The sequence below is a fragment of the Herpailurus yagouaroundi genome, unplaced genomic scaffold, assembly GCF_014898765.1.
Source record: "Herpailurus yagouaroundi ecotype Mexico unplaced genomic scaffold, PumYag 198, whole genome shotgun sequence".
NCBI lineage: Eukaryota > Metazoa > Chordata > Mammalia > Carnivora > Felidae > Herpailurus > Herpailurus yagouaroundi.
Window position 1 is genome coordinate 21964908 of NW_024412429.1, and position 18567 is coordinate 21983474.

Below are 18567 nucleotides of genomic sequence, written 5' to 3' on the forward strand. Positions count from 1 at the left end.
ATTTATTTTTTTTTTTTTTACTGAAGTATAATTGACGTACAATATCCTATTGGTATCCTGTGTCCATTGTGGTGATTTGATATTTTTATACATTACAAAATGATCCCCATGGTAAGTTTAGTTACCATTTGTCATCATATAGAGCTATTACAATATTATTGACTGTATTCCTTATGCTGTATATTATATATTCACGACACTAAGTTTTTTTAACTCCAAGTTCATATCTCTTAACACCATTCACCTGTTTCACCCATCTACCAGCCCCTCCCTACCCTGGGAACCAACAGTTTGTTTACTGTATTTATGAGTCTGTTTCCATTTCGTTTATTCATTTGTTTTGCTTTTAGGACTCCACATGTAAGTGACACCATATGGTATTTGTCTTTCTCTGTCTGACCTATTTCACTTAGCATAATATCCTCCAGGTCTACCCATGTTGTCACAAATAGCAAGATTTGATTCTTTTTTTAATGGGTGATATTATCTATATATAGCACATCTTCTTCATCTGTTCGTCTATTGACAGACACTTAAGTTACTTCCACATCTTGGATATTGGAAATAAACACACGGGTGCATATATGTCTTCAAACTGATGTCTTCATTTTCTTCAGATAAATGCCCAGAAGTGGAATTGCTGGATCATATGGTAGTTCTATTTTCAATTTTTTGAAAAAATATGGAACATTTCACGAATTTACATATCATCCTTGCACAGAGGCCATGCCCATCAATCTTCAATAATTCCAATTTTAGTGTAAGTGCTGCCGAAGCAAGCACAAATCACATCTCTTAAAGAATGGCATTATTAGAGCACCTGGGTGGTTCAGTTGGTTAAGCAACCAGGACTCTTGAATTTGGCTCAGGTCATGACCTCATGGTTTGTGAGTTTGAGTCAGGTGTCAGGCTCCATGCTGACAGCACAGAACTTGCTTGGGATTCTCTCTCTCCCTCTCTTTCTCTGCCCCTCCCCAGCTTGCGCGCTCTCTCTCTCTTTCTCAAAATAAATAAATAAATACATACATACATACATACATACATAAATCAATAAACAAACAAACTTAAAAAAAAGAAGAAGACAGCATGATGCTTCAACTAAAGGCACAGCTAGAGGCTGGTATGGCTGAAACCAGTGTTTAAGAGAGAAAATAGTAAGAATGAAGTGACCATGGTGTGAGTAGGAGACAGGTCACATCACATAGGGTCTTGTAGACCATTCTGAGGACTGTGACTTTTATTCTGAGTCAAATGGAAAGCCACTGTGGAGTTTTGATTCATTGGAATAGGAACACGCTGGGCACTGTACTGAGAATAAACAGAGACTAATAATTGTAGCTCCTAATAGCAGTAAGAGGTAATCAGATTCCTGTTTTATATTTTGAACATGGAACCAACAGGATTTTCTAACAGATGGAATATGAAAGAAAGACAAGATTGAAGGTGATTATTATTTTTTATGTAAGCAACCAGAGTCAAGTTCGTTACATTGAAATGAGGGAAGATCAGGGAGAATGATTTTGAGCAGCAAGTTCAGGAATTCAGTTTGGACGTACTAAGTTTGAGATGTCTATTAGATACCCAAGTAGACATGACATGTAAATAGATACGAATTTGGTGGTGACTGACATACAGATGGCATATAAAACCAGGAGACCCGATGAGTTCAGGAAGGAATGGCAATAGAGGAGTTGGCATGACCTGGCTCCTGGTGCATCCCACTTTTAGGAAGCTGAGAAAAAGAAGGAGGGGTCAGCAGAGGAGATTGAGAAGGAGCTGCCAGTGAGGTAAGAAGAGAATCTGCACAGCGTAGTGTTCTAGAAGTCAAGTAAAGAGAATGAACAGAGGAACCATTAGGGAGTTGACAGGAAAGGAAGGACTGAAAATAGACCTCTGGTCACATTGCAGCAGACACTAACACACAGAGACAGGGTAAGTTACAATGAGGGGTGTGTGAGTGAGAGTGGGAGCTTAGGATGGCTTACTGACTTGAGAAAAAGAACGCGTGAATTAAGTTTTCAGAGGCTTTCATTACTGTAAAAGGGTTGTTTTATGTGTGTCAAAACATAAACATTAATGTTTTTTTTTTTGATGCCAGCAGGTCTGACTATATAATTCACAGAGCCCCTTGTTCAAATGTTACTAAGAATTTCAAGATGGCAGCACCAGAGCATTAAACCAAGTGCAGGGCCCTGTTAGGAGTGAAGGCTTATGTGACTGTAATTGCATGGGACACACATCCACAAAGCCGGCCCTAGACGCAAGGCATCTCAGCTTAACAAATAAAAGTACTGCTGGTACAGCAGGCTTCCTTAGTTTCTTGTTTAAAACAAAACAAAACAAAACAAAACAAAACAAAACAAAACACTTAACATTTATTGGAGAATACAAGCAGAAAAAATAAATGATATAAACATAAGGAGAATCTGTTAGAATGTAATTTACTTTTTTTCCCCCCAACTTGCTTTCAAAGCTAAATCAGCATATATGGATCTGAAGTCATTATAGTATGACAGCAAAAAAGGGCAGAAGAGTCATTAAATTTGATAGCACTAATAAAACTACATGAGAAAAGGGAAAGAAAACAGGCTTACTTTTCATTAGTATGCAGACAAAATAAAAAAAAAAAAATCTCCTTCACAGTGCTTTAAAAGTTTTGGTTAACGTCCCTAAATGAACATTTAATATATAAATTCATTTTGGTTCCACCCCATTGACATAAAAAATGATGCCTGAGTCAGAATACTAAGTATAAATGCTAAAACTAAGATAGGAATGCTTCACTTTCTCACAGTAGTAAAAGAGTATTCCTTCCTACACTTTTCAAAATACATGCACATGTAAATGTATTCCTTTATTCGGCTAATATATGCAATATCTACTTTACCAGGTACCATATAAGGTGCTAAACTTGTACTATTTTTCTCTTTCAGCTTTATTCTAAATATAACTGAAAAGGCCGGTAAGCAACACCTCGTGCTTTATTGCACATTCCAGGTCATGCCATGACTCATTTGGAGGATTTTCCCTCCAGGAGTTTTGGTAACAGTCTTCAGTGAATTTTTACTCCAAAGATCTCTTTTTAGCTCAAAAGCTACTTGCTCTGTGAAGCCTTACCCAATCTTCCCAAGTACAGACAATCATTATTCATCTGTGCCTCCCTGGCCATGTGTTCATGCTCACATTACTATGCCTTTGCTATCCATTATAGTTACTTGTTTTCAAGTCTCTGCTTGTAGATGGTGAGATCTGTGATGGCAAAATTAGTCTTATGAAGTGATAGATGCGCAGTACCTAGCAAAGTACATGGCATATATCAACTGCAACACAGAAGTTTGTTTAACAAATAAAGTATTAGATAAATGATACCAGGGTAAATATATCCAGAGGTGGTTCATTAGAAATGGGCTGTTCTATTAAGGGGGTGGACTGTATATAATTGCTTGGTTTTACATACCTCTATTTCCTGCTCCATTTGTTGTCCACTCTTAGTTTCATCGCCAGTGATAGCTATTAAGATGCCTTGCCTCTCCCTCTAAACTTGGATATTCTATGGCCTTTTGGGGTCAAGTTCCAATGATACCTATGAGGCTTAGGAGATAAATCAACTGCAGACAACTAAATGGAGTGTGGCAGGTAGGTATAGCCTCGCTTTGAGAATGGCTGCTTCCAGGAATGAATACAAGTAATAGCTTTACTAACAGTTCTTAGTGGGCTATGCATTTAATAAGGAGGAAGTCAACATAGGTGCCAATGGCTGGAGGGGAACTTGGAAATTAATCAATTTTAGAAAAAGGTCAATCTCCCACATTAGGTAACTTCATCACACAGCGAGACCTTGAAATTACAGATTTGAAGTTAGAGTGTCAGATTACCATATAGAGAGAATAACCCTACACACACACAGCCTAAATTTAATGGTGGCATGTTGCTGATTGAAAGATACTGTTCGTGGGGCGCCTGGGTGGCTCAGTCGGTTGAGCGTCTGACTCCAGCTCAGGTCATGATCTCGCGGTCCGTGAGTTCGAGCCCCGCGTCGGGCTCTGTGCTGACAGCTCAGAGCCTGGAGCCTGTTTCAGATTTTGTATCTCCCTCTCTCTCTGCCCCTCCCCTGCTCATGCTCTGTCTCTCTCTGTCTCAAAAATAAATAAACGTTAAAATTTAAAAAAAAATTAAAAAAAAGACACTGTTTGAATTCGTTACTTTAATAAGTAAGTTTGCAAACGTATTTTGACAAGTGAGTTTAAGACCCAAATATCCTAGGGGCACCTGGGTGGCTCAGTTAAGCGTCAGACTTCAGATCATGATCTCACGGTTCATGAGTTCAACCCCTGCGTTGGGTTCTGTGCTGACAGCTCAGAGCCTGGAGCCTGCTTTAGATCCTGTGTCTCCCTCTCTCTCTACCCCTCCCCTGCTCCCACTCTGTCTGTCAAAAATAAACAAACATTAAAAAAAAACCCCAAATGTCTTGACTCTTATACAATAAGGATTGAATATAGGAATTTTAAATTGAGTTAAGTAAAGGACAGAGGGGCCCCGAGGGAACAAACTCACTAAAATTATATCGGAATCATACACTTTCAATTATTTTTAGTGATTTCCTTTTATAAAATCAAACATGCATCTATCAGAAAAAGGGTGTTACGGCTCTGACCACAGGCTTTACATAACTTAGAATTTACATTGTTCAGAAGATGAAGTGCAAAGTGAACAGCAAAAACGGCACTGGCAATTTTATCCAATGTTAAAGTATGTGACTGAAATAAACTGTAACATTACAAATGAATGCTATGTGCACTGAAGGTGCTTTCTGAGTAAATTGACTGAATGATAATCTCGCATTCTTGAAAATGAAGCTGCATATGAGCGACCTCAATTTCTATAGAACTTTAAAAATGATATGAAAAACTTAGGTCAGGGGCGCCTGGGTGGCGCAGTCGGTTAAGCGTCCGACTTCAGCCAGGTCACAATCTCGTGGTCTGTGAGTTCGAGCCCCGCATCAGGCTCTGGGCTGATGGCTCAGAGCCTGGAGCCTGTTTCCGATTCTGTGTCTCCCTCTCTCTCTGCCCCTCCCCCGTTCATGCTCTGTCTCTCTCTGTCCCAAAAATAAATAAACGTTTAAAAAAAAAAAAAAAAAAAAACTTAGGTCATTAGGTGGGAAAATTCAACTATATGCATTTATTCTAAAAGTCATTAAAAACACTTTGTTTTAAAGTAGTAATTTATTTTGATATTTGAGGATATTAAATATATACCCACATAAGAAAAAATAATACGACTCTGTGGGGTTTACAGCTGATACTTATAAAGACTGGAAGGTGACTCTAATTTTACAAGTTAATCCTAGATAGTAATGGGGGACCATTTCTGCTGGGCAGTATTAGATGGTAAATAACAGGTATCATAGGGTTTTTTTAATGTTTATTTATTTTATTTTGAGATAGAAAGCAAGAAGAGGAAGGGCAGAGAGAGGGGGAGAGAGTTTGAGAGAGAGAGAATCCCAAGCAGGCTCCACGCTGTCATCATAGAGCCCGATGCAGGGCTCCGTATTCCAAACTGCGAGAACATGATCTGAGCTGAAATCAAGAGTCAGATGCTTAAGACACCCAGGTGCCCCAGTAGAGTTTTATTTAATTAAAACAGCTCATACACTCCAGACAGTTTTAAACAAGACAAAAATGATCAAAACTATCAAGACAAGCTCCCAGCAGTTATGGGAAGAGCTATCAGCAACTACTGACCGTACCTGTACCACATGCTTTACCCTCAGAGCCCTTGACATATTCTTTTTTATTATTATTATTACTTAAGGAGTTTGCCTCTGTGCATATATTGTGAAAGCACTGAACAAAGTTATTTATCATCATTGTTGCTGAAACCTATCAATGCTCTGTCTGAGTCACTCATTGAAACATCCAAGAAAGTATAAGCATTTAATTAAGGGTCCAAAACACACTGATGTTTTATAATATCAGTTCTTGGGACATTTGTTTGACAGAAGAAAGCATGCCAATCTGTGAGTCATTCGTTTCAAGGTGTCAGAGAGAGATTTTAAGCAAAGACTGTTAACAGGGCTTTCTGCTCGCTCAACATCCAGGACTGGTACCTTTCCCCCCAGCAGCATCAACCCTACTGACTACTTTGCTTTTCTGCTTTGTTTCTCATCTATGGAATGCCTGTCATATTCTGGAGTCCAACTTTGCATGTTTGATTTTCCTTGCTTTTTTTTTTTTACATTTTATTTATAATTGCTAGGTGTTTAAGCAGATGAAATGATCTGAAGCATGACCTTATAGTACTATTCTAACTAAAAGTCTCAGAGCCATCCCTTCAGCATTTAAATATATAATATTCCATCTGGATATAGCCACAAGCATGGAGCTTTTCAGAATGAAAATTATTCAAATGTGTCACTGAAGTGCAGAGGCTATGCCTTATTGCCCTTTGTACATTTAACATTGTTTTCTTTTTTCTTTTTTTTTAAATTAAATTTTTTTTTCAACGTTTATTTATTTTTGGGACAGAGAGAGACAGAGCATGAACGGGCGAGGGGCAGAGAGAGAGGGAGACACAGAATCGGAAACAGGCTCCAGGCTCTGAGCCATCAGCCCAGAGCCCGACGCGGGGCTCGAACTCCCGGACCGTGAGATCGTGACCTGGCTGAAGTCGGACGCTTAACCGACTGCGCCACCCAGGCGCCCCTTAACATTGTTTTCAACACATAAAGCAGTCAGTGAATCGTGTGGGTGGGTGGGTGGATAGATGAAGTGATTAGCAATGCCGTTATCAAAGAATGGTTATGAAAAAGTGTCATTAAATCACTGATGCACATATAAAGGACTAGAGTATAGAAATACAGGTAGGAACCAGAAGACTTTGAGAGTGAGTTCCCATAAACCAACCTCTACGTATCCAAGTGACTGCATGCATAAATCTGAGAGTCTCTAACCACGGTTATCTGTGAAAGCAGACTGGACCCAGGATAAGGTGATACAAATGCAAATGTAAGATAATGTATATTGATTTTATTTCTTTACTTATAAGTTATGGTAGCATTCAAATATTGCTTTGAAAGGTAATTAGATTCATGGTTATACATTTATCATTTGCCTATAAATCTTTGATAAGTTAACTAAAGCAGTGCATACAGACGTGTCTTATGAGCTTGGCCTTTCCATGATAAGCTGTTTTCTTTTATTAAGAACAAAAAACAAGGGGCACCTGGGTGGCTCAGACAGTTGAGCGCCCAACTTTGGCTCACGTCATGATCTCACAGTCCATGGGTTCGAGCCCCACGTTGGGCTCTGTGCTGACAGCTCAGAGCCTGGAGCCTGCTTCGGATTCTGTGTCTCCCTCTCTCTCTGCCCCTCCCCTGCCCACACTCTGTCTCTGTGTCTCTCTCTCTCTCTCAAAAATAAATAAAGATTTAAAAAAAAATGTAAAAAGAACAAATAAATCATCTTCTAGCCTCTAGACTTATATCCTGTGTAATTCTCAAAAATGTCTCAATGACTTTATCCTATTCCCTCAGTAGTCTAAGTTATCTCTGAAGCCACCAATAGGCTAAAAAAAATATAGTTATGACATCAAAATTTACAGTTGCCCAAACATCATGAATCTTAGGAAAAATAAAAAATGTGGACACAGAACAACTAAAATAAGAAACACACTAGAAAATAGAAGTCCTAGTTTAAAGAACTAAAACAGCCATTGCTTATTGAGCACTTACTAAATGTATTGTGCTAAGTGACCTATATATACTCATGGTCAGAAACAGGACTGAGGAGGTTGGACAATCGACTCCAGAGCCTAGATCACAGAGCTAGTGAGTGGAGGAGGTAAGAATTGAAACCATGTCTACCTAATCCCATGTGCTAGTTCACTAACTAATTTTATATAGAAAGGCCAACCATAAAGTCTCTGAGCACTGACTGCGTACAGCCTGCTTGAGATTCTCTCTCCCCCTCTCCCTGCCCCTTCCCCACTCATGCTCTCCTGGTCTCTCACAAAATAAATAAATAAACTTAAAAAAAAAAAAAGAAGAAGGGCCCAACATAAGGTACCTTATAAGAGAGGGTAATACACCACTATCCAAAAAGGAAGAGGAAAGAATATTTTCAATGAACTTGAATACAAAGTGCTGAGGACAGAGGTTAGTCGGATGTCTACTTAGAATTATTTTATTCAAATTGTTCACATAACTCTTTGACATCAGCATTTGATATCCCTTAAAGCAGCTTTTAAGTCACTTAGTGGTTTTCTAACATACAGTAACCCCACGTCCACCTAAGGCATTGAGACATAGCTTTGTTTTTTACTTTGTATATAATGTCATTGGAAATTTTAATGTAATACTTAAGTGCTGATTTGTGTAATATCAGCACAGGTGGTTTTTAATGCATCTTGTAAAGTGTATTTGTCTTATCCACAACAGAAAGATATATGGTATCACTTTTAAAATTGATCTTTAAAAGACTTGTATACAGTGAAATTCAAGGCTTGCATTTATGAGGTCATACTTCCTGGAAGAGGAAACAAATCAGTGTTAAATTTCTTTGTCCCCCTTTAAAAAATTCCATCTGGTAATCTCTAGACATTCTAATTTAGTATTGAGAGATTAGGTCACATTAGTTTGACATAATACTATGTTGTTCAAAATAAGGTAATTTAGACAGCTAGCTATCTGCAAGGAAGAGTTAGGTTAGAAATCAAATACAAGGTCCCCCTCTTTCTATGGGGAAATTTTAAGGAACAAAATAACTTGCCTACTATTAGTATCAAGCCATTTAAGGGTTGATTTTGTTTGATTCCAACTATGTATTTTTAATCTATAAAGCAAGAGTTATTCAAAATTAAAAAGAGTTTTTAAACTGTATTAGGACAACTAAAAACAAAAAATAGCAAGAAATTAGAAAAAACTACAGTTTATAATAACAGACAAAACTAAAGGGAAAGGCATCTAAATTTAATGCTAAACATACCTGTGAAAAAAATAGTATAGAGATTATTTTGTTCTGTTTGAATCTACATCATGTTATAATTGAAAAGAGTTCTAGAATCCCTTATAAAGAGAAAAGATCAGAAATAAGAGTATACAAGAACTAATAACATGCTTGAATTATCAGCCAGGGACCAAAGCTGGGGGTTAGAGAAATCGATAGTTAGACAGACAACCAGAGATTTGGGACAGCAATGCACAGTCCACAGCTCAATCACAATCCTTGTTGGAAATGATTTCTCATAACACAGGGAAGAAACAGAGACTGTAAGGTTAAGCAGGGCAGGCGTAGGCTCTCCCCTGACTGTAAGCTCCACACAGACAGGGACTGTGTCTGTTTTCTGCATCCATGTTTCTCTGGTGTCCTAGAAATTGCCAGACATGGGGGTAAGTGATAGGAATTTGTTGGGAGTGAGAAAGGAAGGGAGGGGTGAAAAGTCAGATTTCATTAAAACACACCATGGGTCTCATTTTCTTCCACTATCAGTGAGGGGGCTAGACTAAATTATTTCTTGGGCCTCTTACAGTTTTAATAATTGATCATTCTAATTCTAAATAAAGATTGTTCCTGATAAACAGAACCTGAAGGCAGGGGTCAAAGACATCTCCAAGGACACAGGAAAGAAAAAGCTGACCTGAAACAGAGTAACCATATGTACAACCAAAGGGATTTTAATTTTACGATCACAGAGAATTATATTTAAGTTAGAACATTGGCAAGGTTGAGGTTCAACTACAATTCGACTATTCAATGATTATGGCTGGCAAAGTTTAGTAAGAAAGGTAAATAATTACAGGTAGGTGTCACGTCTTTAAATATTGACCTAATTGTATTAATGCATAGTGATTTGCCCTCACTGTAATAATTTATAGTGATTAGAAACATTATACTTGACAGCTGGGAAAGAAGGTTACTTTTGATAGAATGTGACTGTGATTGGAAATAAGGTCCTTAAAGATGTAATTAAGTAGGGGCACCTGAGTGTCTCAGTCAGTTGGGTGTCCGACTTTGGCTCGGGCAATGATCTCATGGTTTCTGAGTTTGAGCCCCGCATAGGGCTCTGTGCTGACAGCTCGGAGCCTGGAGCCTACTTCTGATTTTGTGTCTCCCTATCTGCTTCTCCCCTGTTCATGCTCTGTCTCTCTCTCAAAAAAAAAAATAAATTAAAAAAAAAAAAAAAAGATGTAGTTAAGTTAAAATGAGATCATTAGGGTGGGGCCCTGACCCAACATGACTGGCATCCTTATAAAAGGAAGGTATTTTGAGCAGTTTTAAAAGATACAGATACTCACCAAGAGAAAGCCAGGTGAAGACACAGGGAAGAGACATCCACAAGCCAAGGAGAGAAGCCTCAGAAGAGGCCAACCCCACACCCTGACCTCAAACTTCTAGCCCCCAGAACTGTGAGAAGATTAATTTTTCTTGTTAAGTTACTCAGCCTATGGTGTTTTGTTATGTGGCCCTTGCAAACTAAATCACACCTCCACAAATCTCTGAAATCTCTTCTATAGTTTATTTCTGGCATAACAGCCTGCTTAGTTCTCAGAGTTATGCATGATGCTTGTGTCAAAACATTTATTAATACATGATATTAAGAAAGCCTGTAGTTTTCCATCATTGATAAACTGGAAGGCAGACTATGACAGATCACAATAAAGTATCATATTCTAGAATCTACAATCAACATGAAACTCCACAAAGGATTATTTCAAGTGAGGGTAAACAATGAGGTGAGAAACAACCCAGCCCTACACTCAGAAACTCAATCAGTATCATATTCATATAAACTTTCTAGTATAAAACTCAAAGTTAAAGAAGTATAGACTATTAAATGGAAAATCCTGATAAGACCTACTTACTGAAGACCTACGCCTCTCAACAGTAGTCTGGATTATGCACAACATGCTAAGTGATGGCAATTGTGATAAAGACGTAATAGTAACCAGAGAAAAGTCTGGTAGCAGGCACTAAGAAATTTAGAAGCCAAGGCTAAACTATATCCAACTTAAACTATTCCTCTTCCCATCCCCAACCAAAGGTATTTTGCACAGTTTTAAGACTCGAAAGATAAAAGGACTGTGAAGCCATCATTTTTCCAACCTGTGCTAATCCCTAACCATACTGCTATCACTATTCCTTCTCATAATCAACATTTTGAACAAATCAGGCTCTTTCTCCTGGTGATGATCATTTTACTGTGCCTGTAGATGATCCTGCAGCTACCCCAGCCTCTCAGCTTCTTATCCACTTTTCCCCAAGGACCTTGTTCTCCACCCTGCCTGTGCAACTCACTCTCACAAAAGGACACCGGAGATGGTCATTTAACAATAAATGCACGCCACCACAAACTTGATTTCTAGCATCCTTTCTCTGATCACAATCTGTTTTCTTTACAGTTTGTGCCCCTTCCCGGTTCCCCCATTTGGATTAATCCTCAGCTCCTCTGCCATGTCCAATTCATTGACTTCTAACACCACTTTACTATCCCTCATCTCTAATATGCTCATATCTTCCTTTACCCAGCCTTACTTCCACATGCGATCATTACTATAGCTCCCCTGTATTTCTGTAACCCCCTTGCCCCTCTCTTCCTCTATCACATGTGCTTGGGTCAATTCAACTCTCCAACTGACTCCTCGCCTTTGGTGAGACAACTCCACACGGGTAAGGAACAACATTCACAGTGACTGTTCTCACTTTAAATTCATGAGCACTGGCCTCAAGCAGGCCTTTCGTAATGCTCGTGGTCTTGTTTTACATTCCTAGTTTAACTCACCCACTTCTAGACTACATTTTCTACCTCCTCTTTCCCCAAACCTCCACATTGTCTTCCTTCTTCTCATGTTCAGTTGACGACCTTGCTTCTTATTTGTTGAGAAAACAGAGGCAATCAAAAGAGGACATCTAAATGTTCCCACACGCAAATCTACCAACTTACCTTCTTGTTACAAGGGACGAATTCTTTGCCCTCCTACCCAAGACCAACTGTTAACACTTGTACACTGGATCCCATCCCATCCCCTACCCAGTAATCTCTCTCCTGCATTATTGACTTTTCCCAGTCTACAAGATCATTCCCATCAGCATAGAAATATGTTGAATTAGTCCCCATCTGTGTAAAACCACTACCTGGCCCCACATTCCCCCCTCCAGCTGTCCCATTTGCTTTGTCCAAAAACCTTTGATTCCTGCCACTATAAACCCTTCTCTTTCTCCTGTATTCCACATAGGCACTCCGTTGGCACATCCTTTTGGTTCTTCCTAAATATATTCAGAAACCAGTTACTTCTCACTATCTCCACCTTTATACCTTTGTCCAAGTCATCACGATCCCCCACTTGGATTACTGAAATATGTTCTTCAACTCCTCTATATTTTATTCTTCCTAATTTCACCTGTAAATATGTATAATGTAAGTCAGATCACAGCAGTATAATTACCAAAACCTTCCATACCTTCCACCTCACTTGGAGTAAAAGCTAAAGCCCTTACAAAGGACTTTCAAGGACCTCTGTGATTTGAACCCCTTTTTCCCACTCCTACCCCAACCTCATCTCCTTCTTTTCTATTTGGCTGACTGTTTTAACAACACTGGTATCCATGCTATTCCTCGAATATGGCCAGAAACTGCAACCTCTGTGGCCAGTGTCTTTTTGTCCCCTTTTGCCTATGATTTCTTCCCCCACGGAGTAGCATCACTTACTGCCTCATGTTTATGTCAGTTGTTTTCTCAAAAAACACCTTACTCATGCCACGTTCCTATCTCCACAAAAACAGCATCTCTGCTGCCGATATTCTCCCATCCCTCTTTCTCTCCTTGACATTGCTTTACTCTTTTCATGGCACTTATTACTATGGGATATATTATGTATTTATTGCGTATCTAGTGTTTATCTCTTACTACATGGAATCAGGCAAGAACTCTGCTTTGTTCATTTGACTCTCCAATGCCTGGAACAGTGCCTGGTGCACATTAGGCACTCAGTAAATACCTGCCAAATGAATGAACCAGTATTATCATCAGCATCAGTTATCAGGATCATCTTTATTATCTAAATGCCCAGGCCTAAAGGGTTCATGCACAGCAACTCTAAGACTCTTAGGTGAAACACAACCTAAAACAGGGCAACTCTGCTGGGAGAAGGGTTTGGAAAGAACATAGCCAGCATTTACTGGAAACAATGATGTGCACTTTACTGGCTAAGGCCAGAAGAGGAAAATCATTTCATGCCTCAAGAATTAGGTTTTATCAAAACTAGCAGAACACGGTCACACGCAGGTTCTATTCCTTAACAGAGCACTTCCATTAGAACAGCTTTGTATTATTTTTTCATCACTTAAATCCACAAAAAAGTATATGAATAAGTAATAGAAGGGAAAGCTGAAAAAAAGAGAACGGGATTTTCCTAAATCACTGATTTAAAGTCTATCATTGTTGGTTGTTGTTGTTATTTTACATGTTATATTCCAACAACGTCTTCTTTTTTCTTAGAACTATTTCTCTATCATAGTCTCTTTTCAAGTAGAAAAAGAAAATTTACCCAAATGGAAATTTGAATAACCTAGTCACAAGGGTTCAAAGTAAAATAAACTTCAAGGTCTTATCATTTTGAAGCAAACTTACTACATAGATGGCATCTTCCTTTCTTCCTTTAGAAGATGCATGTGTTAGTCGTCATTTTTCCAGTGGGAACAGAATTCTAACACCACATTAAAATGTACAGATTTAGAATGTGACCTTGCATTGCATGTAAGGGGAAAAAAATATGTATATGTAACAAAGCAAGCTGATGTGTAATATATGAGAAAGTGGGCATGTAGCAATATTAAATAAATAAAAGGAAAGTTAATAAGGCAAAGAATTTAAATAATACAAGGATCTAAGAATTAATGTGTCAGGTGATAACACTTCAGCATATCTGCTTCTCAGAAGATGCATGCAACTTAAATTAAATGCCTAAATACTGACAATTAGAAATGGGGTGTGGGAGTGAAATTCACTGGTAATTGTTTCAACTCAGATATTTATATAGAATTTTGAGTGTCTACTTTGCCAAAATCAAAATGTATCAAAAAAGGTCCCCACCACACATGGTCAACTTACTTTACAGTGATCATACTGGAGCTGTAAGGCTGGAACATCCCCTCCAATCGGCATTTGCTTTTGAAGCTCTTCGTCTTTAATATTCAGCCATTTGATCAATTCTTCTAAAGACGTCAGCAACCTGTTCCATTTCTCAGCACTGGCCTCCAAGTGGGCCCTGTTGAGAGACAGTACTGACCACATTTAGAAGTTGGAATTGCATTTAAAAAATCATACATCTTCCCTTAGACTAATAATCTTGAATGACGAACTAATGTTCACATCCAATAAAAAGGCTGACTCTTAGTAAAAACAAACAAACAAACAAACAAACAAAAAAAAACAAAACCCTAAACAAGTTATTTTGAAGAAGCTAGAATATGCAGATATGTTGGTAATACCTATCAAAATTGTAAATGGATAACTACACACCACAAAGGCATAACTATGAGGTTTTCAAGAAGAGTTTCCATGATATAAAATTATGAAAGCAAGTTTCAGTAGCTTATGTATAGTATACATGCACACTGAACTACAATTTTCTTCTCCTTTCATCCATCTATGTGAAGAAAGTGATAGAGAGGAAAAGAGAGCAACTATATGCATATAAAATGTTTAGAAAGATACATACTAGATGAGCTTACCTCTGAGAACACAGTAAACACGTCATTTTTATATATTTAGGTACTAATTGAGTATGTACAACAGGCCCATATTATTTTTCTTTCTAAAAGAGCTAATTAGGGGCGCCTGGGTGGCGCAGTCGGTTAAGCGTCCAACTTCAGCTCAGGTCAAGATCTCGCGGTCCGTGAGTTCGAGCCCCGCGTCGGGCTCTGGGCTGATGGCTCAGAGCCTGGAGCCTGCTTCCGATTCTGTGTCTCCCTCTCTCTCTGCCCCTCCCCCGTTCATGCTCTGTCTCTCTCTGTCTCAAAAATAAATAAAACATTAAAAAAAAAATTAAAAAAAAATAAAAAAAAATAAAAGAGCTAATTAATTTTTTAGGAAAGGAAATTATTAAAGCCTTAACATTCCTTAAAACCAAATAAATTACTGAAAGTAGAACATCACCAGCATTTACCTCCAAAAGCTGGAAAACAACCAGTCATTGCTTGCATAGAACACTATCTGGCTCAAGGCTGACTGGTGTCCAGTGACAAATGTCTATTGTGAACAGAAAACAATCGGGCAGAAATTGTTGATTGCAGTACTGTGTCCCCTGGTTTAAAGGTGAGGTCTTTGTTTCAATAACAATTTCGGGGTTTAGGACAGAAAAGGACCTTCAGATTCTTAAATTATGAACTTTATAATCAGGAAACCATGTGTCTGAGATACGTTTTTGTGTGATTCAGATTCCAATAAAAGTAAAAGCCCTTGAGGTGGGAATGCAAATTGGTGCAGCCACTCTGGAAAACAGTGTGGAGGTTCCTCAGAAAATTAAAAATAGACCTACCCTATGACCCAGCAATAGCACTGCTAGGAATTTACCCAAGGGATACAGGAGTACTGATGCATAGGGGCACTTGTACCCCAATGTTTACAGCAGCACTCTCAACAATAGCCAAATTATGGAAAGAGCCTAAATGTCCATCCACTGATGAATGGATAAAGAAATTGTGGTTTATATACACAATGGAGTACTACGCGGCAATGAGAAAGAATGAAACATGGCCTTTTGTAGCAACGTGGATGGAACTGGAGAGTGTTATGCTAAGTGAAATAAGCCATACAGAGAAAGACAGATACCATATGTTTTCACTCTTATGTGTATCCTGAGAAACTTAACAGAAACTCATGGGGGAGGGGAAGGGGGAAAAAAAAAGAGGTTAGAGTGGCAGAAAGCCAAAGCATAAGAGACTCTTAAAAACTGAGAACAAACTGAGGGTTGATGGGGGTGGGAGGGAGGGGTGGGTGGGTGATGGGTATTGAGGAGGGCACCTTTTGGGATGAGCACTGGGTGTTGTATGGAAACCAATTTGACGATAAATTTCATATATTGAAAAAAAATAAAAATGAATGCAAAATGAAAAAAAAAAGTAAAAGCCCTTGAGAATAAAAATACAAATAAAAGCACAAATTTGGGGCCTTGAAGAAAGCCCACTTACTCAGCCTCAATCCTACACTTCATGCGTTGGACTTGAAAAGAGGGATCAGTCAAAAACAACTCCAGGGACTCAGCCCTGCACCACACCAGTGGGTGGATAGTGAATGTGGATGTAAGTGTTCAACTGTGTGAAATGGAATTACCTTGACCTTTCAGACTGAGAGGTGAGGGCTGATGGAAATAGACCTCAGCCTTGTTACGCAACAAAGGTCACCCACTTGGGGCAACTTCAGGTGCAAGAAACTTCTGCTGATCAGGTTTCATATCCTCTCATTTAGCTGTCACCTTGACATTAGCATTATGATCCCCACTTCCACAAAACTGCTCCTTCCCTGAGTGATATGAGACCAACCAACCAAATATGGCTTCTACTGTCCCTCAGCTCTATCAGTAATTTCCTTTCTGGACATCTGATTTACTAGAGCTTCTGTCCCAAAGCTGATAACTCTTCTATAGTTAATTTAAACAAGTATTTCCCCATTGGTCACATTAGATGGTACCCCAGTGGTGAATATTCAACAACATCCTAAGTCTTTGTTTAAAAGTTCATAATGTTTTCAGAAGAACAACTATCTGATCTCTAGTTCATCTCTTGTTCATAAAATAATGGCCATGCTCTATCTGCCAATATTCTTGGCTAAAAGAAAAAAAATGGAGTTCCATAGATCTCTAAAATACCATGAACCAACATTCAGTCACATACAAAAGGCCAACTGTCCTGCCATGTATTCATAGTTCCATTGTCAGCTAGCTAATAATATAAAGCAAACTATTCAAACCTTAAAATTCTATATCTTATTCAAAAGAGCTAGGTATGAAATAATAAAAAAATGATTTGTAAATGACAGAAAGAAGTTTGAGGTATTTTATAATTCTTTGAGAACTGTATGATTAAAAGGTTCATGTTATTCTCTTGCATTTATAATCTCTTCTATTCATTCTACAGGTGGCATGATTGACCTCACTTTACAAAATTTTGCTTTAATGAGATCCTGATTCTGCTTGAGTGCCAGCTCTCCTGTGTTCATATTGATTAATTTTAGGCCAAATATGTAATTACCTATCCCTGATAAACAGTAATTTTACTTGTCACAGAGCAGAACTAAATAACTTCAATCATATTAACTGAAAACTCTGCCACTTACGGATCATTTTGCCATAAATATATTTGACTGAGGTGTTGCAATTTCTGTCTAGTATTTTTAAATGCAAAAAAAAAAAAAATGACAGCTAGAAATCAGAGGCCTTTAGTCAATCAAGATGTGTTTCAGTGTCTCTGTGTGCAAAACACTTAAGCACATAGCCTGACCTCTTATTTTAGATAATTTGATCCTGCTTCTTCAATGTCTGTAGTTTAACTCTTTAATCAATAACTAAATCGACATTACATTCCTTTGAAATCCAGTTACATACACGCATTGTATTGAAGAGCATGCAAATGATTTTTTCCAATGCAATTAACTCTTTTGACCGCACAAAATAATGAAATTGATCATTGAAATCTATTGCATCTAGCACCTGAAGGACTCTTCATAAAGATGAAGGCAATGTTTTTTAAAGAGAGATACTGAAGTGACTTTGAAATAGATGAGAATACATTGGTGTACGTATTTCTCTGCATCTTCCTTCTTCCATCATAAAAAGCAAGCTGATTTGGCAGAAACCTTGCCTGGAAAATCTGTTCTGGTTATTCTCCAATAGATTATAACTATGTGTTCAGTGGATTACTACCATATGCCCAAATAAATGCATGCTTCCGTAGTAGCCTTCAGTGTTCTAGTTCCAATTTAATTCTTTCATCTTTCAAGATGAAAGCCTTTTCTTGGGCACTGAATTGAATGTTTTGCAAGTAGAAACCTTAAATTTGTTTTTGGTATACTTGTCCTTTCTCATTTTAACTCTAAAAATTTTAAAGCTTCCCCTTTCCCCACAACTATAGATGACCAGTCATCAATCATATATTCACAACCTTAAAACATTTCTTTTTCTTTTTCTAAGTAGGCTCCATGCCCAGCATGGAGCCCAATGCAGGGCTTGAGCTCATGACCCTGAGATCAAGACCTGAGCTGAGATCAAGAGCTGGACACTTAACTGACTGAGCCATGCAGGCACCCCAAACCATTTCTTTACCTAGCACATATCTGTGAGTACTCACATTCTGGATAACTGACTTGTTATCCTAATTTTCACCTGCTTCAGTTCATTCTTTGGGTACCTCACATGATCAAAACATGATATACTTTCATTGAATGGATTAGCAACCTGTATATAGAACATGCTTTACATAAGTTAGCTCCTTTTAGATTGAATCATTTATTTTACAACTCTATCAATGTTTTTAAGTCACCAGCTGTTTTTAAAAATATATAATGCAAAAAACTTCT

General features: G+C 38.2%; 1 protein-coding gene and 1 non-coding gene across 10 annotated transcripts in view; both read right to left on the bottom strand.

The window, feature by feature from the left end:
* UTRN (utrophin) overlaps positions 1 to 18567 on the bottom strand; it is a 492724-nt gene that overhangs the window by 127103 nt on the left and 347054 nt on the right. For all 9 annotated transcript variants that reach the window (XM_040448951.1, XM_040448950.1, XM_040448952.1 and 6 more), the window contains one exon: positions 14104 to 14260. In XM_040448951.1, coding sequence (XP_040304885.1) covers positions 14104 to 14260 — 157 coding nt within the window. The remainder of the gene's footprint in view (positions 1 to 14103; positions 14261 to 18567) is intronic.
* LOC121013511 (U6 spliceosomal RNA) lies at positions 677 to 783 on the bottom strand. Its single transcript, XR_005782749.1, has one exon. It is a non-coding gene; the product is annotated as a U6 spliceosomal RNA (small nuclear RNA).